Genomic DNA, 23,953 nt, shown 5'->3' with positions numbered 1-23,953 from the left:
ACTATATCTTACAGTTTAATATGTTCTATACTATTGGGACTATATCTTACTCTGTGCCTATGTCAGGGCAAGTCGATATTTCATATATTTGAGCTGAATATGAGCAAGAATGAAAAATGTATATTGACCAGTAATCAGTTTCACAGCTTAGTTTTGATATTCTTACAATCAGCAACACTTTCAGTAAATTTTCTTTGTACTTTATATCTACTTTTTTAGGGCAGGTATTTCTTAAGTCAGCAAGAAAATTAACTACAACAGGAACTTCATTAAAGCTACAATTTAGGATATGCAAATGTGAAAGGTTTCTAACTTTATCCTGTACATTTCGCATATATCATTAGTCACTGTTAGACACTTTGGTCTTGCTTAATATAATTCAGTGCTGAATGTGTATTTTAATGTGAGAGTTTTGACATCAACATTTTTAACTTTCATGTAATTTATAATCTTAACTTTGAGTTAATGGAAATTGTTGCTTCTGTAGATTGTGGTTGGAAACTGCTAATAAGTTCAGTCAGTAATACATGATCTTTAGCTCCTAAGCCATGAATAGTAGATTTCATTTTTTGTTAAAATCTATGTCTGAACTGAAAGGGGTCACAGGGTGTGAATGGTGAATAAAGCAGTAGGATGCTAATCAGAAGATAGAAGTACTAGACTCAACTCTGTTATTAACTTACACTGTGTTCAGTAAAGTAACATGGATACTAATCTCCTTTTTTAATTGGTAATAATAGCCTTGCTACTTCATAGCTTGTGAAGTGCTTTTATCACCATTTAAAAAAATAATTTAACTTCTTATAGCTCTTTGAGGTAGTTATTGATCATCCCTGTTTATAGATGCAGAAATTGAGATTTAGAGAAATTAAATCACTCAAGATTTGGCTGGCAGTCCAGTCTGGAACTGGACCCCAGAATTTACCCCAGAATTAAGACCTTTAGCTCTAGTCATGCTATGGTGAGTTTTTTGCTTATAGGATGCTACATAAATGCACTGATATTATCAGTTTTCTCAGGTGTCACAATAATATATACGTTCCATTGCATGTTTATATCTGTTTTCCTTGGTGGTGTCTGATAACATTAAATTTCAGGAGTATGATTTTTATTACTTTTTCCAAGTGAATTATAAAAGCTATTAGTGATATTTTTTAATTTTTTAAAATTTGCTTCAAACCATGATTTCATTTTAAAAGTTCAAATTAATTTTATTATTTTTTCAAAATAATTTTAAAAACATGATTACCTAATGCTGACTGTTAATATCTTTAAGTTATATAGTTAAAAATTTTATTTAACATTTAATTAACAAGTATTTCTGAATTTTCTGTCTTTATTCTACAGAATGGTAAATAACACTGATCATCTCTAGTAAGGATATTGATTCACCTCATGTAAAGTATGCTCAGTTCCTTTCCAGTGGTGTAAGTATCTAGTCCTTTTCTTAATATTTATATTCTCAATTTTAATAAAGTAAAGAAATAATCATGATTATTATCCAAAAATGATAGCAAGCATTCAGAGTTGAAAGAACTTCTTCATAATCATGTGGAAAGGAATGGATTTTTAAATCTATCAACTTTCTCTTTTACCATTTGTTTTCAACTTTGAAGTCTGGCATTCATTTTCAACATGAAAAACTACATTTCAAACTGCCTAATAGGGTAGAAACTTACAAAACAGATGGCTAGCTACTACTAGATTCCTTGTGACAAGGAGAATAATGGAAGCATGTTACCTTAACACTGCCTTTGTGTGCAAACTCCTTAGCACCTTAGCCATTTCCTTTACCTCCTGGAGATAATAATATAGTTAAGCCTATTAGCTAATGTTGGTAGCCTTTCTTTGAAGTCAGGCAAAAAAATACAAATTGATATGGTGGTATTATGTTGAGAGTATTTTGTGCTAGGATATGAACTATAACCACTAGTTCATATTAAGTAGGCCTCTGAATAAAAGTATTCCGGGAATTTCAGATATTAGAGAAGATAAAGTATCTATTAGCTCATTAAGTGCATCTTTAGAGTCTACTGCAGAGTGCCTTTAGCATAAGTATTTTCTAAAATTTGGTGCAGTCTATGTTTCGATTAAATTCCTTCCGTTTTGTCTGACAGTTCTGTAATCCAGTAAGTAGACATTAACATAGATTTTCTTTATTATTTGGATTTTTCATTAAAGTTTTTTCCTCTGTCATCTACTCTATCATATATCGAATAGGCCCAGGGGATGTGAACTGAGTTTCTGCTAAATAGCTATATCCTTGGGAAATGGCAAGGCAGTGCATTGCTTTGAGCCTTAGTTCTTCACCCCCCAACCTTTTAAAAAAATGATATACCTGCTAATGGCTGTTTTTAATAGCCATTAGAATGTAAGCATCATGAGTCCAGGAGTTTTTGTCTGATCTGTTCTTTGTTGCATCCTTTCTGCCAAATACATGGTCTGACACATAGGGCATATTCAATAAGTGTTGATTGAATGAATGATTTTTCTCTAAATGGTGTTTAGTTCTCTGATTCTACTCTATAAACTTGCATGTTTTTACTTGGATTTTTTCCCCCAAATATGTATAAGGTGGCTGCAATAAAAAAAATTTCAGTCTTAATTGGTGGTAATTTAAAAATAACTGTTATAAAGTGTGATTGGCTGATTAGAATATAATCTCATTTTTCTCAAGTCTTTTTATTATGAAAAGAACTTTTTCATAATAAAATGAAGTGAATTTCTATCATAGCCCCTATTCTTTTGTTTTAGTCAGTTCTCCTATTGGTTTGAATTATAGATTTATCTTATACTGTTATGCTCAATTCCCACTAAATCTTCATTTCTTACTTATTCTCACTTCTTATCATTTTTATACTTTAAGACTCCCATTCATTTGATGGTAATAATAACTGTGAAAGAGGCTAATGTGCCATAACTAGTAAGAAGGGTCTGAGTACATCTTTAGTTGATGAATATTATGATTAATTCTAGATTGTGTTAAATCCTCATGCAGTAAATACCAAGTATGCAAACAAAACTAACTTATGACTAGGTCATATTTTGCCTAGTCAGTCTAGATAAAAAGATAGCAGAATCAAGCTGAAGAAAATGCTAAGTGCTGTAATTTAATAAAATATTATTAACTGTTAATGCTTTGCAAGTAAAGTAGTGATGTTATTTTTGCACAGGTGATTTCAAGATTAATCATTTGTGAATGCTTTAACCTTCTTTGCTCTATATGTTTGTAAAAGTTAGTTTAAGAAAGTGTTCTGGACCACATGCTGATTTAAGAAGGGTTTAGGTATATCCAAGTAGGGATAAAATTTATTATAAAATAGGTTTACTATTATGGTCCGATAGTATGGTCTTTTGAAATATCAGTTAATGAACTGAGCCATAATCCCTGAATTTAATTCTTCTTTTATGCTTTAAACATTGTCTGTGTTACTACAGTGTCAAAATTCTTCTCACATCATTTTCTATTATTGTTGGCCTGAGTCTGCATTCAGATTAGTAATTTAAAGTGAAAGACATTCCTTACTCTATGAACAGTTCTTGTGCTACATAAGAAAATTAATTTAGTTTTTACAGGTTATCTTTTTCTGTCATAAAAGAATTGCTGGTGTCGTGGACTTAGATGACCGTTGTAGGTCATTTACTGCCATAATTTCAGGATTACATGCTTAAACTAGGTAAATTATGAGAAACAAAGTGTGGAAGTGACAGGCTGTACCTTTGCTCAATGCACATTGAGATACTATTCTTGATACCCAAGAAAACCTCTAATCTTAGCATTTTTCTCAGTGAAATATAGTACCTTCAGTGCCTTATGCATGATTTGATCCTGCTTATTCCATTATCATTCTACTCTGTAGTGATCATACATTCCATTTTAGCAATTATAGATCTTTTTACATTAGTTCTGTCTTTGTACTTGGGATCTCTTTTGGTGCAAGGCACAAATATCTAATTTAAACAAGGTGTAGAATAAGGTGAAATTTATGCTTCTATATAACATACAGCAAGAAGGACAAGAGATGTAGCAGGCACTCAAGAATTGCTAGAATAAAGAATGTGAATGCTGCAGAGCTTTCTCCTTTGCTCTGCATTTCCTACTATGCTTTATTTGACAAAGTCACTTTTTCCACATGGTGAAGAATGTACCAGACTAGTATCTTCCTGCTGCTGAGCACAGTTATAGTGACTGTCCATTTTCCTGCTGATCTAACCTAAATATTTTAGGAAAGCAAGGCTTAGCTTCCTTGTGGGCCCACCCTTTGGCCAGGAGGCAGGATATTACAAGTGGCAGTCCCAGGAACATGTGGTTGGAAACAATGAGGCATTCTAGGCAGACAAAATAATACGAATATTCTGTTATCACCTTTCATGGCTTTTGGAATAAAAGTGCTTCCCATGGTGAATCTCAATTGACATAAAATACTAAATTGTTTCAGATGCTTTGGAATCGTTAGTTTTGATAGTTCTAATACAAGCTTTAGGGTGGATACTTTTCAATAACCAGTTATGGGAACCTGGGTGGCTCAGTGGTTGAGCGTCTGTCTTTGGCTCAGGTTGTGATCCTGTGGTCCCAGGATCGTGTCCCACATTGGGCTCCTCACGGGGAGCCTGCTTCTCTCTCTGACTCTCTCTGTCTCTCATAAATAAGTAAATAAAATCCTAAAAAAAAAAAAAATGAGTTAAATTCATATAAAATTTAGTTTAGTTTTATGCTATCACATTGCTTCTTACAGAAAAGGATTTAAAGAATTCCATACAGATACTATCTGTTCTAATATAAATAGGATAGGAAAATACCAGGATTTTTTTTTTTTTTTTTTTTTTTTTTTGTCTGTGTAATAAAACAGTTCTTGAAGTCTCATTTAAACTAAGGTCAGTTTATGAAGTATTTTGAAAACATTAAGACTGAAGTTAGTAAAGGACAGGTCTACTTTATTTTATAAGGGAAAGGAATAATGTGTAAAAACCTCAGTTTACCAAATCAATAAATTAGTTACATTAATTTATTTTAAAATTTTAAAAAATATTTTTAAAATTTACTTATTTGAGAGAGTGTGTGTGTGTGCATGAGCAAGAGGAGGGACAGAGGGAGAGAGAGAGAGAGAAGGAGAAGCAGACTCCCCACTGAACAGGGAGCCCAGTGTGGGGCTTGATCCCAGGACCCCGGGATCATGACCTGAGCCAAAGGCAGACACTTAACTGACTGAGCCACCTAAGTGCCCCTATTTTTTAATTTCTAATTTTAATTCCAGTATAGTTAACTACAGTGTTATATTAGTTTCAGATGTATAATATAGTGATTCACCAATTCTATACATTAGTCAGTGCTCATCATGATAAGTGTATTCTTAATCCTCTCACCTATTTCACCCACTGCTCACTCACCTCCTTTCTGGCAGTTTCTTCTCTGTAGTTGAGTCTGGTTTTTTGTCTCTTTTACCCTTTGTTCATTTGTTTTGTTCCTTAAATTCCACATGAGTGAAATCATGGTATTTGTCTTTCTCTGACTTTCTGTCCATGTGGTTAAAAATGGCCAATTTTCATTATTCTTATGACTAATATTCCTCTGTATGTGGTTTATCCATTCATCTAACAGTGAACACTTGGGCTGCTTCCATAATTTGACTAATAGTAAATAATGCTGCAATAAACATAGAGGTGCATCTTTCTTTTTGAATTAGCGTTTTCATTTTCTTTGGGTAAATACTCAGTAGTGGAATTACTAGATCATAAAGTATTTCTATTTTCAGTTTTTTGAGGAACCTCCATACTATTTTCCACCCTGGCTGTACCAGTTTGCATTCTTACCAACAGTGCGCAAGGGTTCCTTTTTTTCTACATCCTCATCAACACTTGTTTCTTGTATTTTTGATGTTAGCCATTTTGACAGGTATGAGGTAATACCTCATTGTAGTTTTGATTTGCATTTCCTTGATAATGAATGATGCTCAACATCTTTTCATGTGTCTCTTGGCCATCTGTAAGTCATCTTTAGTAAAATGTCTCTTCAAGTCCTCTGCCCATTTTTTAATTGTGTTGTTTGGAGGGGGTTGATGTTAAGTTGTATGAATTCTTTATACGTTTTGTATACTAACCCCTAATTGGATATATCATTTGCAAATATCTTCTCCCATTTATTTTTATATATTTTTTAAAGATTTATTTATTCATGAGAGACACACACGCAGAGAGAGAGAGAGAGAGAGAGAGAGGCAGAGACACAGGCAGAGGGAGGAGAAGCAGGCTCGCCGGTCTCTAGGATCAGGCCCTGGGCTGAAGATGGCACTAAACCGCTGAACCATCCGGGCTGCCCTCTTCTCGCATTTAGTAGGTTGTCTTTTAGTTTGGTTGGTTGTTTCTTTTGTGTGGAAGCTTTTTATTTTGATGTAGTCCCGATAGTTTATTTTTGCTTTTGTTTCTCTTATCTCAGGAGACCTATCTAGAAAGATGTTCTGGCCAGTATCAGTGTCTGTGCTCTCTTCTGGAATGTTCATGGTTTCAGATCTCACATTTAGGTCTTTAATCCATTTTGAGTTTATTTTTGTATATGGTATAAGAAAGTAGTCCAGTCTTATTCTTTTGCATGTAACTGTCCAGTTTTCTCAAAACCATTTGTTCACTTTTTCCTATTGCATATTCTTGCCTCCTTTGTCGAAGATTACTTATCCACATAATTGTGGGTTTATTTCTGGACTCTTTATTCTGTTCTTTTGACCTATGGTATCTATTTCTGTGCCAGTACCATACTGTTTTGATTACTAGTGCTTGGTAGTACATCTTGAAATCTAGGACTGTTATACCTTTAGTTTTCTTCTTTTTAAAGATTGTGGGTCTTTTGTGTTTCCATACAAATTTTAGGATTATTTGCTCTAGTTCTTTGAAAAATGCTGTTAGTATTTTGATAGGGATTGCATTAACTCTGTAGATTGCTTTGAGTAGTACAGACATTTTAACAATATTGGTCCTTACGGTCCATGAGCATGGAATATCTTTTCATTTTTTTTGTGACGTTTGGCAGCTACTGTTAAAGAGAATTTCCTAGGATTAGCTTTATTATATTACCAAGCACTGATAGAGCAGAAAAAATGGCTAAGGTTTATAACAGAAACTAAATGTTAAATGTCTCTTATAAGCCACTTGGAAAATGTTCATGTAGCTTTCTCAGCAAACTTTATTTAAGCCTAATATGCCTGCTGAAAAATTCACAAATCAGTAGTCACTGCTTGGTGGATGTTCACAGTGAATATACCAGTGTAATATAACTAGCATGGAACATTACCAACACTGCATAGCATTTTAGTAATAGATCATTCATACTAAACCAGGTGTATTGTTCTTTTGAAATTGGTCAGGAGAAGTTTTCTCTTCCCTCCCAACCAGATGATGATATATTAGGGGGGGATGTATTAAGCTAACAAGTAGTAAAATACAATTGTAATAGCCAAAGCATTTCAAGATTTATTCATGTCAGTGATACAGACTGAGTGCATGATTAGATGCTGAGGAAGGGATAGAAGGAGAGAATCTTCAAGACTACTTCTCACTGAGCCAGGAGACCCATGCAGGGCTCAACCCCATGACCCATGAGATCATGACCTGAGCCAAAACCAAGAGTCAAACATTTAACCGACTGAGCCACCCAGGTGTGCCCCATAGTCAAAGCATTTAGAATAGCTAATGATTGGAAATAGTCTGTGTGTCTAAAATAGGATAAACAAACATGAAGTATATTCCTATAATGAAGTACTACTCAACAATATAAAGGACAAACTACTGATACATACCTATATCATACATGAATCTCCAAAACTTTATGCTGAGTGAAAAGAGTACATAGAAATTCCATTTATAGGGGTGGCTCAGCGGTTTAAGCACCTGCCTTTGGCCCAGGGCATGATCCTGGAGTCCCAGGATCGAGTCCTGCATTGGCCTCCCTGCATGGAGCTTGCTCCTCCCTCGGTCTGTGTCTCTGCCTCTCTCTCTCTCTTTCTCTCTCTGTGTCTATCATGAATAAATAAAATCTTAAAAAAAAATTCCATTTATATGAAGTTCTAGAACAGGGAAAACCAATCTGTGGTGGGAAAAGTCTGAGCAGTGTTTCCCTGTAAGAGAAGGGGTTAAGGATTAGCTGGAAAGGGAGCACTTCTTGGGATGATAGCAATATTCTGTATCTTCAAAGGCATTTTCAAAGGCTATGTATTTCTTTTTTACAATGTGTACTTCTCAAAACTCATAGAGTGGTAAACAAAAGATTTGTGTAGTTTTTTTGATGTAAATTTTACCTCAGAAGATAAAACCTGAACAAATACTGAGCTCTAGTTATTGAAATGCATGTGGAAGTATTTAGGAAGAAGTGTACAAATGTCTGTAACTAATTTTCAAATGTATAAAAAATAAGATGAGTATAGGTATGGATGCATAAGCAAATGGATAGTTATGTTATAAAGCAAATGCAATGTTAACAGTAAAATGTAGATAGTATGTGGGTGTTCACTGCAAATTTCCTTCAATTTTTCTATATGTTTAATGTTTTTTATTATAAAATGTTGGAGGAAAAAAACCCAGGCAATCAAGAAACAAAATAATAGTCATGAAAATAAGACTTTTATCATGGCTAGCTTGTCACAGTGAGTATTGGAAGAAAGCAGAAGATAATGTTCAGGTGTAAGGCAGACACACACTGTCCTATGACCACAACTGGCTTGCAACATGTAATTTGTGGTCCACAAAATACATTTGTTTTTATTTTTAATTAACCTGTCTCGAAAATAAGAGTGATTTCACATAAAAATTTTAGATTTCTGTCTGCTTATTTTTAAGAGGATTTGAAAGATAAGTCAGTCAGTCGATAGAGAATAGAGAATCCAAAGGCAGATAGAGATTTGTGCAGAAATTTTATATATGAAAAAGATTGTATTTCAGATGAGAAGAGACATATTACTCAGTAAAGCATATTGGACAACCACCTATGCATTTGAGAAAAAATAAAGCTCAAATCCTTTCACACTCATTAAGTAAATATAAATTACAGGTGGAGCAACGATTTAAATGTAAAAAAAAAAAACTATTACTAGAACCCCTAGTCCATCATTAGGATGGTTGTATCTAAGTGATTTTAACTGGAGACTTAAAAGAGTTTGATAGCATATATCCCAAACCATAGGTTTCCAGTAAGTCCTGAAATATGTTGGGAAGCAGAATGATACATGCTTTGGAGTCAATAATATCTAGGTTTAAATCTTTTTTCTACACTTACTCAGACTTTTTGCAAGGTACAGAACCACTCTGAGCCTTAGTTTCCTCAATAATTAATATACAATTTTAAAAATCTTCCACAGAGGGTTGTTGTGAGGATCAGATGAAATTACATTCTGTGAAATTCTTGCGCAGTGCCTGCCTAGAAGTGAATATTCAATAAATTTTTAGTATAGAGTGAGGAAGAAACAGACTTTGAACAGCTGTAGGGAACTGGCCCAGAACAGATGTTTCACCTATAAAGGATGAGAAAATTCTTTGACATTTATTTCCATTAGCAAACATTTATTTAGAACCTACTGTATGCCATGCATCCTATTTGGCATTATAACTATAAAAATAAGAATAGAAGAAATTACCACTTCAAAAAAATCTTAAATTAGGAAAGTCAAATTTTATAAGAAAGGAAATCAAGTAGTAAGAATTTTTATTTTATTTTATTTTGATTTTTTAAAAAGATTTTATTTATTCGTGAGAGACGGGGGGGGGGGGGGGTTGGTGGGCAGAGACACAGGCAGAGGAAGAAGTAGGCTCCATGCAGGGAGCCTGATGTGGGACTCAATCCCGGGTCTCCAGGATCACACCCTGGGCTGAAGGTGACACTAAATCACTGAGCCATGCTCACTGGGCTGCCCAGAATTTTTAAATTCAATAATTCCCTTAAGCTTAATATTATTATGTCTCTAACATTTTCTGGCATGCTACAGTTTCTCCTGTTAGTTAAAGGAAACATAATGTGGAAGCAATTTCCTAAGAAAACTGAATAGTTTGGCTACAACCATGAAAGATCCATTTCTCGGGATAACTATTAAGAGAGAATGCATTACAGAGATGAGATAACTAAACGAAATTGCTAAGTGGTGGGTGAAATGGTACTTAAGTTTTTTTATGCCTTTCTTACTTTTCCATTTAAATATTTTTGCTGGTTGTTAGTATTTGCCTTGGCTTACTTTTCCATGTCATTTGTTTACATTAAATGAAGATACAACTTCCTAGATAATTTTTTCCCCACATTTAGTAAAACAAGATAACACAAACTGTTTTTTCAACAGCATATCGTTAATAGTACTCTAATGTAATGAATTTGAGATAGAAAACCCCTTGTGAGTAATCACGAATAGGCTAGGATTAAAAGTGTATGTATCGGGATCCCTGGGTGGCGCAGCGGTTTGGCGCCTGCCTTTGGCCCAGGGCGCGATCCTGGAGACCTGGGATCGAATCCCACGTCAGGCTCCCGGTGCATGGAGCCTGCTTCTCCCTCTGCCTACGTCTCTGCCTCTCTCTCTTTCTCTCTCTGTGTGTGACTATCATAAATAAATAAAAATTTAAAAAAAAAAGTGTATGTATCTAATCTGCTATTTTGGTATTATTGCCATAACTGAAATTTTGGTTCAAATATTTACCAGATTGAGGAAAATGTAAATTGTACACCATATGAAATTGGGTTTTAGACATTAAACCTAATGTCCATCTGCCAATAAACTCAGTAACTGTGCCAATCTATTTGCCGTGACAAAAATATTTTAGCATGGAGTGATAATAATTTATTATAATTATTATGATAATGTGTTGTTTTCAGTAAGAAATTTATTAGGAATATTTTGCGTTTTCTCCTGAGTATTCTCTATAATGATATGTTCTTTGGTACATGTTATAAATAAAAGATTTATTTTTTATTTTTTTATTTTTTAGTTTGCTGGAAACCATGTCTCACTATACAGATGAACCCAGATTTACCATAGAGCAGATAGATCTGCTTCAGCGCCTTCGGCGTACTGGAATGACTAAACATGAAATTCTCCATGCCTTGGAAACTTTGGACCGTCTTGATCAAGAGCATAGTGACAAGTTTGGAAGAAGGTCCAGCTATGGAGGAAGTTCTTATGGGAATAGTACCAACAATGTTCCAGCATCTTCTTCTACAGCTACAGCTTCCACACAGACCCAACATTCTGGAATGTCCCCATCGCCTAGCAATAGTTATGATACCTCCCCACAGCCTTGCACTACCAATCAGAATGGAAGGGAGAATAGCGAGCGATTATCCACGTCCAATGGAAAGATGTCACCCACTCGCTACCATGCAAACAGCATGGGTCAGAGGTCATACAGTTTTGAAGCCTCAGAAGAGGACCTAGATGTAGATGATAAAGTGGAGGAATTAATGAGGTTAGTTCCTTTGCTTACTCAGAGTCCCCCAAATGTCTGTGTTCTTAGATTGGTTTTTAATATACTGTATTTCAGCTACCCACTTGTAAGAACTAGGATTTCCCCCTGCTCCCCTTGGAGATGAAAGAAGATATTTTCAAATTTTATGATTTTACAAATTTTGTCTTCTTTACCTTAGCCCCTTCTCTTTGCTGCCTGATAATAAGCCTTTTCCATTCTGTTTATCAAAGCAGAAATTAGCCTTCTCTTTATAGTTCTAACTGCTAACATCTGAATTTTCTGAATTGTTAACACATTCTAATCCTTAGAGTTTTCTGAGAGAAAAGATGTTTTATCATGATACAGAACTTGTGCGATTAGTTTTTCACTCTAACATACCACATCAAAATAATTTTGAGCACCTATTATATAAAAACTTGTGTTCTTAGGAAGAAAAATAGACATGCTTCCTACCCCTAAGAAGCTAAGGTTCTAAGTTAATAGATGCCATATATATTATCTATTACAAGGTAAGTTTAAGCCTTTGTTGTTTTAAACACTGAGAAAAGAAGTCCACTTTCAACAGATAAAATTAAGAGAGACATCACATTGGACCTGGAACACTCTGAGGCCAGTAACCATGTGTTTTCGAATGTTGTGTTTCCTGGATCTAGGACTGTCCTTGGCACATGGTAAGGGTTTAATATGTTAAGTGAATTGATGAATTTGAGCTAAATTTAAAAGGATAGCTTTTGTTTGGAAATATAGGAACTTTATTTAAAGTTAAGGGAATAGTAAAAGGTAGAGAAGGCAAGGCATGTTTATAAAGGCTGCTTGAGCTAGACTATGGTGATAAGAATATTAGGATACAATACAGATTTGGAAAAATTTGAGTTCCACACAAGTAGTTTTATGTTTAATTTGGTTGAAATTAAGGATTTTTTACAGGTCTATAGGAATAGACATGATAAAAGCATTGTTTTCAATAGATTATCAGTACTGTAGTGGAAGGAAATCCTGCAGATAGATTAGTTACAGTAGAGAAGCTGTAGCATGAATTTGTCAGAATAAAGTTAAAACCTATAATGAGTTATAGTTCTTCCTAACGATTTTAGGGCTTGAAAATAGTATAATGGTGACTAAATATTGAATATAGAAGATCGGCTCTATAATACCACAGTGGTAAAATCTTTTAAACAAACTGTCCCAAATTTATTTTTAGGGTAGCACTGCCTTGTATGAAATTGTGAACTGAACAGACTATCTAGATTCTAATATAATTCTTATAATGAATAGTTTCATAGAGCAGCCATAGAACTCTGTTATTTAAACTTTTAAAACTTTAAGAGATCAATTTGATTTTGAACTCATTTGTACTTGTTAAAGCAGCTGGCCACAGTTTAGATGTTCCTTTTGAATTTAACATGTGTATCATTGTCATGATTGAGAGGGAGAACTGTTGCTGCAAATAGACGGTTACTTAACTCATTAAAATATAACAGGGTTAGCTTTTAATTATCCTGAGTAGAGAGGATATTATATCAACAATAAAATTTATATGCTAGCATGTTTTTTTGTTGTTGCTGTCATTAATCAGTTTTAATAAGCTTTTAACATAACAGTTATTCCCAAGTGTGTATTAAACTACCACAAAATTTGGGGAAACTTCGTTATTAACTAAAGGCTCTGAGATTGGCCAGGGTCTAAAACTTGACTGCAAGGATCTAAACACTTAACTATTAGCTCTTACATTGGCATAATATAATTCAACTATGTTCTCAAAATCAACAGTAAACCTCTTTAGCAATCACTAGGATTTGTAGTTAAATCCCACAATTAATACACATTCAAGTTTTATCATTAAAAATATACAGGTTTTTGCATTGTTACCAGCATTTGGTTTACTAACTGCCACTTATTGCATAGTTAGTATACTTTATCTTTACCCTGTTCTCAACTTCTTTCTTTGAACTGCTACTTTGGTTCTTTAATCATCTAAGGGTCTCACTGAACCTTCTGGCTCTCTGTGGTCCTCTGCCATTGTGTCCTCTCCCACACCTGCACTCCTCCTTTATGCCCACCTCTTATTTTTCTCAAGTTTGCACATAACAACCTTAGGTCAGAGGAATAAGTTTACTGCATGACTGTTCTCACTTTTAATCACTGTAACCATGCTGTGTATGAGGTGGAGGAGAGAAATTGAGATTCATAAAATTTAAATAACTGGCCCAAGAAAATTTAAATATTAAGTGGCAGAGCTTGAATTCTAACCCGTGTCTTTATTGCCATGTCTCTGATATCTGTTGCCTCTGTAAATAAGTTTTTCATGTCTGCAGATTCGAGTAAGATTTCAAGAACGGTGGTTGATATAACACAAATCAAAGTTGTGAATGCCTTAATGGGCTGTTCCTCCTTCCCTCCACCTCCCACATGATATTTGCCACTTCAAATCAATTACTAACCAGATGAATTTTTATTTGGTAGAATGCTAGAGAAATTTTTTAGTGGATCTTTCTGAGTATACTGTGCCACATGTTGCTCTACTGCCCTCGCTAATCACTCAACACTATGGTGATATTGTAGTAGATTAGATTTGATGGGCTATAAGTGGGGGAGAATGGGTAACTGAATGCCTTCCTGTCTCCTTTTATAGATAATCATATATAATTCACATCTTGCATGCTCACATTTCCCAACCCCCATAGCACTCAATCATATGTTAAATATTTTTCAAATCACGTAACCCACTGAGTTGATAGACTTAACACCTAAAAATTTCAAGGTGCACAAAAGACATTTTTTGTAGAAATTAAGTGTATGTATACCTGATCAACCTGTTAGGAAAGAATCAGAAAGAAACTGCTACTTTTCCCATTTTTTAATTGATTGAAGTGAAAAAAACAAAACAAAACAGATAGTTCTCAACAAATTATTGAATTGAATGTATAACATTTTAGGAAGGACTTTACAGCCAAGAGCTAGAAGACCCATTCCACATATTAATATTTTAAAATGCATCTATTGACATACATATTTATATATTGGTATATATATATACATCTGTTAATATTATAGTGTAGATTTGTTCCTTCATGTATACATTATAAAATAATAATTGAAATGAGGCTTATCAGGAATTCATAAACAATGCCATATATTAAGGTGTTATTCTTAACTACCCATTACTAAATTTTATGACTGTGTTTATATTTTGTATAAGATCCAAGACTTTATTCCAAGTGATTAACTATATGCCCAACAATAGGTGATTTAGGATATTGATTTTCTAAATTCAGTTACTATGTTGTGTATACAGATAGAGTAGCTTTCCTTTTAAAGTTATCTTAAAATTTTTTATATTATCTCCTTTATCTCCCTGAGTAGAAATGAAGGGAAACGGGTTTTTATTCAAAAGTTAAAGAATTTGTATGTAACTATATTTTCCCACCTGTGAAATAGTCTTGTCTTTGTAGGTATTGCTCAATCTCTGGAAGACTTTGAAATAGATGGCTCTTTAAGGAGTCCTAAAGAATGTTTAGCATACATACCAATTGAGAGAATATGGAAGATCTTAAAGCACACAACTTTTTTTTTTTTTTTTTTTTTTTTTTTTTTTTAAGCACACAACTTTTAAACATGTAGTCTTTAATCGTCTTTGTTCCAGAAATGGAAGGATTGCCATTTTGAGCTAGCATAAATAATTTTTTCCAATCTGACTTGGGAAGCTTAAACATATTTGAGATGAAGAACTTAGAGCTATTTTATAAATTATCTAGATCAGGTTTGCCATTTTACAACCTTTTATCTTCAACTATAAATTTGTTCATTCATTGAACAAATTAAACTCTATTATATGCAAACTCCATGATGAATAAGACACAGTCTTTGTGCTAAAAGACTTCACAGGCTAGTAGGAGCAATAAGACCAGATCAGGAACAACTATAATACAGAACAGCATGAAACATAGTAGCATGTGAGTAATATAATTGAAATGATAACGTTAGCTGTTGGAAGAAAGATCTTTTTTAGCTATGAGGATCAGGGAGAACTTCTCTGAATAGATGACAGTTAAATTGTGTCTTAAGAGTGATTCTACAAAGAGGCATTACTGATTAATTCATTTGGATATTAAGAAAGGTCTATAGGTAACAATGGAAAGTTTAGCAAGTTATAAAAATAATGGCAGTGGAGGGTGGAAAGGAGAGTTTTATCCTCGTGTGGAAAGCACCTCAGTAGATGAATTCTGGATGGCTGTGATTTGGAAAAGGTGGTAGGAAGAGATGACATGGATTTTAAGTGGTTTAATGCAAATAGAATGGTAGCTTATCTTGGAATTAAGCTATGGAATCCAAGAAAGATCAACTTGTGTTTCACTTCAATTTCATAAAACTTAAGGAGTACAGATCATGAGGATACGAGATTTTTATAAGAAGTGAATTGTGAGGAGTCCTGGGTGATTAAAATAAAAACTTGAAAAAAATTAGTTCTCAAAAAAAAAAAAGAGAAGAAAAGGGATTAAAGAGGGTGAAAAATTTCAAATGAAGGGAGAAAGAAAGCAGTGGGAGGGTATAAGAAAATTAGATTTGGAAGGAAACAAAGGAGTTTTCACACTTAAGAAACCAGTCATTTCAGAGTTACTATGTGGACAGTAGGAGAGGCAAGTTGTTAAGGAAGACAGAATGAGGGGGAATATTTGAAAGTTTAAAGAACAAGTTAGCCCTGCAGAATGGAGGTCTCTGAAATATACAAGAGAATTGGACATAGTGAAGGTTGAATACTGTTACTATTTTGAAAATATAGGTTCTTCCCACTATTGAAAGCTTGAGTTACACCACTTCACTTTAGGAAAGACCTCCATTAGTCCCTGTTTTCACTAACTGAAGAAAATGTGAAGGGTATTTTTTACTTCTACAAAAAATGCTGTTAGTACACTAATGCGGGTCTTTTATAAAAGCAGAGTGGAATAATGTGAACTTTCAGAAAGCATAGGATACCTGTAACTAGTGAAAATACTAAGTGACACATCACTCACTGTGTCTAAATTGACATCACCGAAATCTTTCCATGGTGCCTTGAAGTACCTCATGCAGATATTTACATCAGTCATAGGTAGTTACAGCAGATCGCTCATGTCTTCTTTACCTGGGAATCTTTCTGGGGTTTATAAAATAATAGTCATTGTTTATTGAATGGTTTTACAGTTTCAAAAGTTTTTACATTGAGGAATTTTTAATTTTATATATTATACACATATATACACATGTACACACATTTAATACTACATTTCATTTAAAATTAATTTCAGTGTGTGGAGAAAAATTTTAAGACCCTTGTGATTGGGATATTAATGTTTTCATTTTACTATATGATGAAACCAGGGTCTAGCTGTATTAATGACTTGCCCTAGAGTTACCTTACTTTTTAAGTCTTACGTTTTTCTTCTATTTGAAAACGCTTCTCTCTATTGACTAAAGAGGTTTTGTTATTATTATTTTTTTAACTCATTGTGGGTACTTACAAACTTGCCAAGTATCTAAAAATATAGTCTGTGAGAGGGTAAGTGAATTGCTGCTGTTTTGCAGACTTTTTCAAGTTCCTTCTGTCTTGCTGCAGTCCTTGATAAATACCATACTGCAAGGCTGTGAGTAATTCACAAACTGGATATTTCCTATTGGAATAATTGAGTGTTATCTCCTCTTTATGATTTAGTGTCTACTCTAGGTGAATTTGACTTAAAATAAATTGATTTAAATTCCAATTTAAATCAGTAGCCAAGAAAATACTATTTAATCATTTTTCCCATAAAAGCACATTTTTTTATTTAACCTTAATAAATATTCTCTTAAACTCAATTTTTCACTTTCCTAGAAGGATATTCCATATATTGCAATGCAGGGCTTTATTTAAAATTTTCCAGATTAATCTTGAGGTTGTATCAGAAACCAAATGATTTGGTTATTTTAGTTACATAAGGCAAATGAAATTCATACTACTGAAGTTATCTCTTGCTCAACTGGTTTTTGGTGAATTTTTGAGAGCCTTTTGGCTTATGCTACCTGTATTTTACTGTGCAGTTTGTTTTATTTGACTTTAAAGTGTATGATTTGTGCCTCTTTCTTTCAAATATACAGTTTTTAAATAAAATAAGAATGCATATTTTTTAAAGAAATACTTCAAATATAAACAAGTGAAAGTTTTGGAAAGAATCTAGCCATACCTAGTTCAGAATCTAGATGAGTATGAGAAATTTTAAATATTGAATTAGGCAGATATGACTATTTTCTTTCTTTAGAAATCTTTTTGATTAGGTAGAATTTCCAACCAGTAGATCAGGAATATACTGTAGAACTTCAGATTGAATGTTGTCCCTACTATTGCTTCTCTGCACTTTTCCAGAATTCCTGAAAGGGAACATGGAATCAGCCAACAGAATGGTAGATTCTCTCCTCACCAAGGGGCTAAAATACCTGCTCTTAAGTTAAATCACAGCTAATTCTTTTTGGATGGGATCTTATCTTTCGTTGCTCCAAATAATCTTTAGGGAGACTTGAGCTCCCATAAGAAGTTTGTGGTTCATTTACAAAATGATTTGTAAAGATTTAATGACCCCATTGTCTCAGATCAAGGGTCAGCAAACTTTTCCTGGGGAAGACTGGATGGTAAGCATTTTACACTTTGTGGCCAAATTGAGGATATAATACACATACTTACATCTAAGAGAAAACAAAAAGATCATGCATTTTTATTGATAAAATTTAATATAGAATAATAATAGTTGAATATAGTTTTTAAAATATAGGCCAACCAATGAGAAGAATGGAATTTTTGTGGGGAGGATATGATACTTTGCTTAATTCATGTTCAATGTCAGTGCTTACTGTCATCAAGTAATGATTACAAGTGTTCATCTTTGAAAACCATTCTTAGTTAATAGATTGTATAAAAACAGATGGGAGACTGAATTTAGCCATATTTGCTGACTCTATATGAGATTATAAATTACCACTCTCCTGTGTTACTTTCGAACTTGATGAAAAATCAGTGCTTTACTTATCTAATCCTTTTGAACATAAAGCATTCAAAGAGAAATTGGTTTGTTTTAAGGGTTCAAGTATAAGTTTTACTTAAGTATTTGTTCTGGTGGAGAAATAGAAGTCTTGACTTTCATTGTTATTCTAGTGAATGTCTAGTCTTTTGAGAATTTGTTGTCTTAGTGGAGGAAAAAATGAGTCTATAATATGTAATCTCAAGGATACAATATAATATATTCTATATATTATATATAATAGGAAATAAATAAGTGCCTTTTTTATATTAAAGTTCTATATTCACCTCATCCAACTTAAATTTTTTTTTTTGGTTTATGTAGAAAAAAGGCAAATTAAATTTGTTAAAATGGCTAATACTTTAGCAGTTGTAAGAATGATGATTTCTGTTCCTTTAACAAAAGTTTTAAAATGACTAAACATTATTTATGCAGTTATGTAGTTAACATGTAAGACCACAATCTGCTCACAACTGATCTTTGTTGTTGTTGTTGCTTTTTATTTTTCTAGGATTTCTGTCTGTGTAAGGTATATTCATTCCTCAGTAATGAAACTTAGTATATACCATATGGCAGCCTTGTTCCTAATGTGAATTATACACAGCATGTGATTAACCATCCTCTGGTATGAGACTTATATCTACTGTGGCATTCACTAAAGCGTCTGTCTGATGGTGTGATGTTTTAGGACTTGAATATTTGGTGTTTCTTGGTTTGTTTTAATTTCATATTTTCACACAAGCTTGGTCTGTTTACCTTTATTTTTGTGTCTTTTCTTTCTATGTTCTCCTCACCTCTCTACTTCACCTTTCTTAGCAAAGATGAGGATTTCTACCTTCAACATACATTGTTGGTCTTGTCTTCTGTTTTTGTTAGGAGGGACAGCAGTGTGATAAAAGAGGAAATCAAAGCCTTTCTTGCCAATCGGAGGATTTCCCAAGCAGTTGTTGCACAGGTAACAGGTAAGAGCTGAAGAGCCCTTTATTCTGGAATCATGTCTAGTCTCTGCCTTTTGGTGCAGATGTTGGAATATTACTTGCATTTCTGCATTGCAGTACAGACCTGTCAATTTAGGCATAATAATGTATGCCTGTGATTTAAAACCCATTGTCTCTGATATCATGGAACTTCTCCAGTATTTTTTTTTTACTTGTGCTAGTAAGTTTTAGAGCATTTTTGATAAGCACAAAATCCCCCATTTTATGGCTAAAAAAAGGGTTCTCTGGTTTTCTTATAATTGTGACAGAGCTCATGACACATGCACATCCAACTGCTATCTACAGTTCATATTTTTAAAAGGTTTACAGTCCTCCTAATTCCTGATTTTACCAATTAAAAAAAATGATTCATGAGAGTAAAGGAAGTTTTTTTAACCACCTTTCTGTATGTGAAAGCTTTCCTCAAACCATTACGGAGAAGATAAGAGTTATCATTGTCTTCTCTTTGTTCTTTATATCCCATCCCATTACCCACCCCACTGCAGCCCCATCTCAAGTATGTGGTGTATATGTGTCATTCTCTATTCAGATTGCGTTTTTTATGGAATTCTTAAATTTAGGGGTAGCCTGTCTTCTTTGTTGGTATGTAGTCTTCCTTTCTTGGATATTAGTGGTTTATAAAGACCTTTAAAATCAACTATGCCTTAGTCATGAGAAACTCTTGTAACTACGTTTTGTAGTTGATACATTGTTTTATGTTGTACATTAGTAGATAATGAAAATTAATTTTTTCCTCCTTCCACCCTTTTAAAACTTGCCAGTAACAGCTATGTGACTTTGGGCTTTTTAGCCTCTATGCCTCAGTTTCTTACCTTTATGATGAAATAGTTGGATCTGATCACATAATACCTTCCCATTTTAAGGTATCATTTCTGTTCTCTAGACATCAATATATATTGAAGCTAATTTACCTAAAAGGTTGTTACTAACCATCAGTATTGTTAAAAATGAAACTTGAGATTTCAGAAGTCTTAAATTTCATCCCAAAAATCTAAGGTCAGCCAGTCTTAATTTGTGTATAATATATAATACTAGTAATATATTTTTATAAATGATGCCTTTGTTCATGGTAAAAGATTTTAAATAAAGGCATATCTTTCCATGTAGAAATCTTAGAGGGATGATGTGTGAATTTAATTTTTGTAATTTTCAGTATATTATTTAAAATAAACTTGTACCTTTATCTTCCAGGATTAAGGAATATGCTAAGGGCAAGTTAAGTGGGCTTTACCAAAACCCAGTGATGTGCACAATGAAAAGATTGAGTGTTGTCTTTTAGGCTTTTACTTCGCCTCCAAGATCAGAAGCAATAGTATCTTCTAGTCTGCCAGCCAACAAAAAAGAATAAAATTATAGTGTTATAAAACAGCATTATAGAGTTCATGTTTTCTTTCAGGTCGAAATATTTCTGAGGATCTTGAGTACCCTGAATCTTGGATCATCTTGGACTTTTAAAATAGTAGCTTTTGAAACCTATCTGAAATTGATGCAAATTATAATAAAATACCTTTAAATAGAATTTCTTAGGAATATCTAAAAGGACTACCTATAGTATAATGGATTAAACATAGTAGCATTGTGTTTTTGAAAAGGGAAATTGAAAGATGCTTTAGCATCTTGCTACTCAAAGTGTAGTCCATGAAACAGCATTATTTGGAGCTTGTTAGAAATGTAAAAATACAGAGTACTACCCTACATGTACTGAGCCAGAATTTGAATTTTAATCAGATCCCCAGGTAATTTGGGTTGGAGAAGTACTATTCTAGGAGATTGGTAAGCTTTCCTGACATTTTCAATGGATTGGCATAGTTTTAACATTGTCGTACTCCATAAAAGTCATCATGATGCTATCTCCTGTTTTTGAAAATATTTTTACATATTTATTATCTGTTTATGACACGGACCTTTCTTTTACTGCTATAATCATAGGATTTGGTACTGTTAAAAACTTCTTCCCCATATCACCCTCGGTCCAACTTATCCTTCCTCCTCTTCATTCCTACTCGAAAAGCTTGGGTGCATTTTCCCTTCATCAGATATCTTTGATGGTTCTTCATTGTCTGAAAAATGAAACTCTTTATAGTCTGATTCCAGCCTCCTTTTTATTGTCATCTTTATCTTCTATTCAGGATTCTCTAGCTAAATTAGGTACTTGTGTTTTCAGAATTCTCCCCACTTGGATGCTTACAGATCATTTGTGCCTAGGATGCCTTTCCCCTTCTTACCTCAGCCTTATAAAGTCCTGTTTATCAAGATTACTTGTTGTTATCCTCATTTTGACTTGTTTGATCACTTTAGCTCTTGTAGACCTCTTTTTTTTCCCCCCCCGAAATTGATTACCTAAGTTCACCACCCTTAGGTACTAAGCCTCATTTCAATTATGCATTTTGGAGTAATGTTCTTTAAAAACAGCAGTCTTTCTTGTACATCCCATCTTGTGCAATAGTCTAGCATTGTACATGCTCTCTGAAGATTTCATGTTTACCTAGCTGCCTAGTGCTGTCTTCTAGAGTAAAGGGAGTTTTAGTGAAGCTAACACAAGCTATACATATGGAGATTTGCCCAATATGACTTTGTCCAGTGACATTCCCTCTCTGGAAATAGTTATTTATTTGCTTAACAAATGCTGCATGAGTTTCTGCCCTTAAGAAATAACATTTTTCTTTTATCTGCTTTAATTCAATTATTTACATAAGGCAGGGACATGAGGATGATTTATAACCATGTTGCTTCATTGTCCCATTGATCAATTTAATGAATTCATGTATTTCCCGTGGATTATTGTGTTACATTTTCACCCAGCTTGTCCAGGCATCAGGCTAGACTCAGGGACAGGGCTTTTCATTTTAGAAAAGAGATCCAACTATATAATAGTGAGTTGGTGAGAACTGGTATAAAGCCTGGCCCTCATAATTGGCATACCTGGGATAGTTAGCCTATTTAAGGAAGGCTTCTACTCATCTAGGACTCACTCACTATGGTTATCTGATCTCCATATATAGGCACTTTTTTGCCTTTAAACAAATTAGCCAAGTGTATCTTAGAAGAATACCTCCTACCTGATGAAATCTATCCCAAAATAAAGTTTAAGATGTGGCACTCCAGAATCTCTGTCCTATTATGGAGTCTTTTAAAAGCTAACTTCAGCTCTAATATGTGAATTAATGAAATAAATCAACCTTGAGATAAAAATGAGAACAGGCATAACAAAAGGAAATGCTAAATAAAAAAAAAAGTGTAGTGAGGTGCAAAATTATAACACATGTGCTTGTTCCAGAAACAAATACAGAGGCTTCTTTTTATAGATTTGGAGGATTTCTATAATAAGATAAACAAGAAGTTCATGGGTGTGGTCTGTATAAATAATATCCTACTGATAGGAAAAATGACAGAATAAACAGGATATAATAACAGTGCCTGCTGAATTTCCCAGCATGTTATTTGTAGCTTCTTTCACAGTCACAGCTGCTCCCACCAAGGGTGGATTTTTACCTCTGTTAGAGGTCGGGCAGGATTATAAATTCTGACTGACAGTGGTGGGATGGGGAGTATAGCCCTTGCTTTAGAAATAACCCACACATGGGACATCTGGGTGGCTCAGCAGTTGAGCATCTGCCTTTGGCTCAGGGCATGATCCCAGAGTTCCGGGATCAAGTCCCACATCCGGCTCTTTGCGTGGAGCCTGCTTCTCCCTCCGCCTGTATCTCTGCATCTCTGTCATGAATGAATAAATAAAATCTTAAAAAAAAAAAAAGAAAGACCCACACATGGGTTTTATATTCACTTTCAAAGAAATGTAAAAAAAAAAAAAAAAGTAAAACATTTTCTTTGGCTTTTAGAATTACTAAAACATGATTTTCTTTTTAAATGACCTCTGGGAAAAATCAAGCAGGCAAAATAAATGAGTAAGTGGGCAGAGCTTGAGTGAGTGTTTATCAGCCAAAGAAACACACTAATTGGATTTATATCCTCTTAAAATGGAAGAAGAAAAAATTTTATATCTCTGAACTTTAAGAAATCTAACACAATTTTGTTTTCTTGAATGATAGTAGTATAATGAAAAAGCAGCCATGAAACTTTAGAATACCAAAGTTCTAGTCCTTCTGTCTGTAGCCTTGGGGTCCTGGAGAGAATCATGTAGCTTTTCTGAGCCTCATTTTCCTTATTTATAAGATGAGGGGCTTTGACCAAATATTTCCAAGAATCTTCTTGAGTTACCAAATTCTATTCATTTTGTTTGTTTGTTTGTTTGTTTTTTTAAAGATGCATTTATTTGTTTGAGGGCAGCCCAGGTGGCTCAGCAATTTAGCACCACCTTCAGCCCACGGTGTGATCCTGGAGACCGGGGATCGAGTCCCACGTCAGGCTCCCTGCATGGAGCCTGCTTCTCCCTCTGCCTATGTCTGTTCCTCTCTCTCTCTCTCTCTCATGAATAAATAAATGAAAATCTTAAAAAAAAAAGATGCATTTATTTGTTTGAAAGAGAGAGCACATGAACAGGGA

At 34.0% G+C, this 23,953-nt stretch overlaps 1 protein-coding gene and 2 long non-coding RNA genes across 23 annotated transcripts in view; 2 read left to right on the top strand and 1 right to left on the bottom strand.

Moving 5' to 3' along the window:
• LOC140615952 (uncharacterized) overlaps window positions 1-17,769 on the bottom strand; it is a 39,125-nt gene extending 21,356 nt beyond the window's left edge. Inside the window, exons 1-2 of the long non-coding RNA XR_012016469.1 lie at window positions 17,625-17,769; window positions 16,440-16,561 (exon numbers count right to left, since the gene is read on the bottom strand). This is a non-coding gene — a long non-coding RNA (uncharacterized lncRNA). The remainder of the gene's footprint in view (window positions 1-16,439; window positions 16,562-17,624) is intronic.
• HMBOX1 (homeobox containing 1) overlaps window positions 1-23,953 on the top strand; it is a 191,277-nt gene that overhangs the window by 75,516 nt on the left and 91,808 nt on the right. For 17 of the 21 annotated variants that reach the window (XM_072796119.1, XM_072796130.1, XM_072796122.1 and 14 more), the window contains 3 exons: window positions 1,348-1,427; window positions 10,951-11,427; window positions 19,329-19,414. In XM_072796119.1, coding sequence (XP_072652220.1) covers window positions 1,405-1,427; window positions 10,951-11,427; window positions 19,329-19,414 — 586 coding nt within the window. In that variant the 5' untranslated portion in view covers window positions 1,348-1,404. The remainder of the gene's footprint in view (window positions 1-1,347; window positions 1,428-10,950; window positions 11,428-19,328; window positions 19,415-23,953) is intronic. The other 4 variants (XM_072796116.1, XM_072796132.1, XM_072796131.1 and 1 more) reach the window with 1 other exon arrangement.
• On the top strand, window positions 20,297-20,819 carry LOC140615953 (uncharacterized). The gene is made up of 2 exons (XR_012016470.1): window positions 20,297-20,446; window positions 20,642-20,819. It is a non-coding gene; the product is annotated as an uncharacterized lncRNA (long non-coding RNA).

Source organism: Canis lupus, chromosome 24 (genome assembly GCF_048164855.1).
Source record: "Canis lupus baileyi chromosome 24, mCanLup2.hap1, whole genome shotgun sequence".
NCBI classification, from domain to species: Eukaryota; Metazoa; Chordata; class Mammalia; order Carnivora; family Canidae; genus Canis; species Canis lupus.
This window is presented reverse-complemented; position numbering and strand designations above follow the sequence as displayed.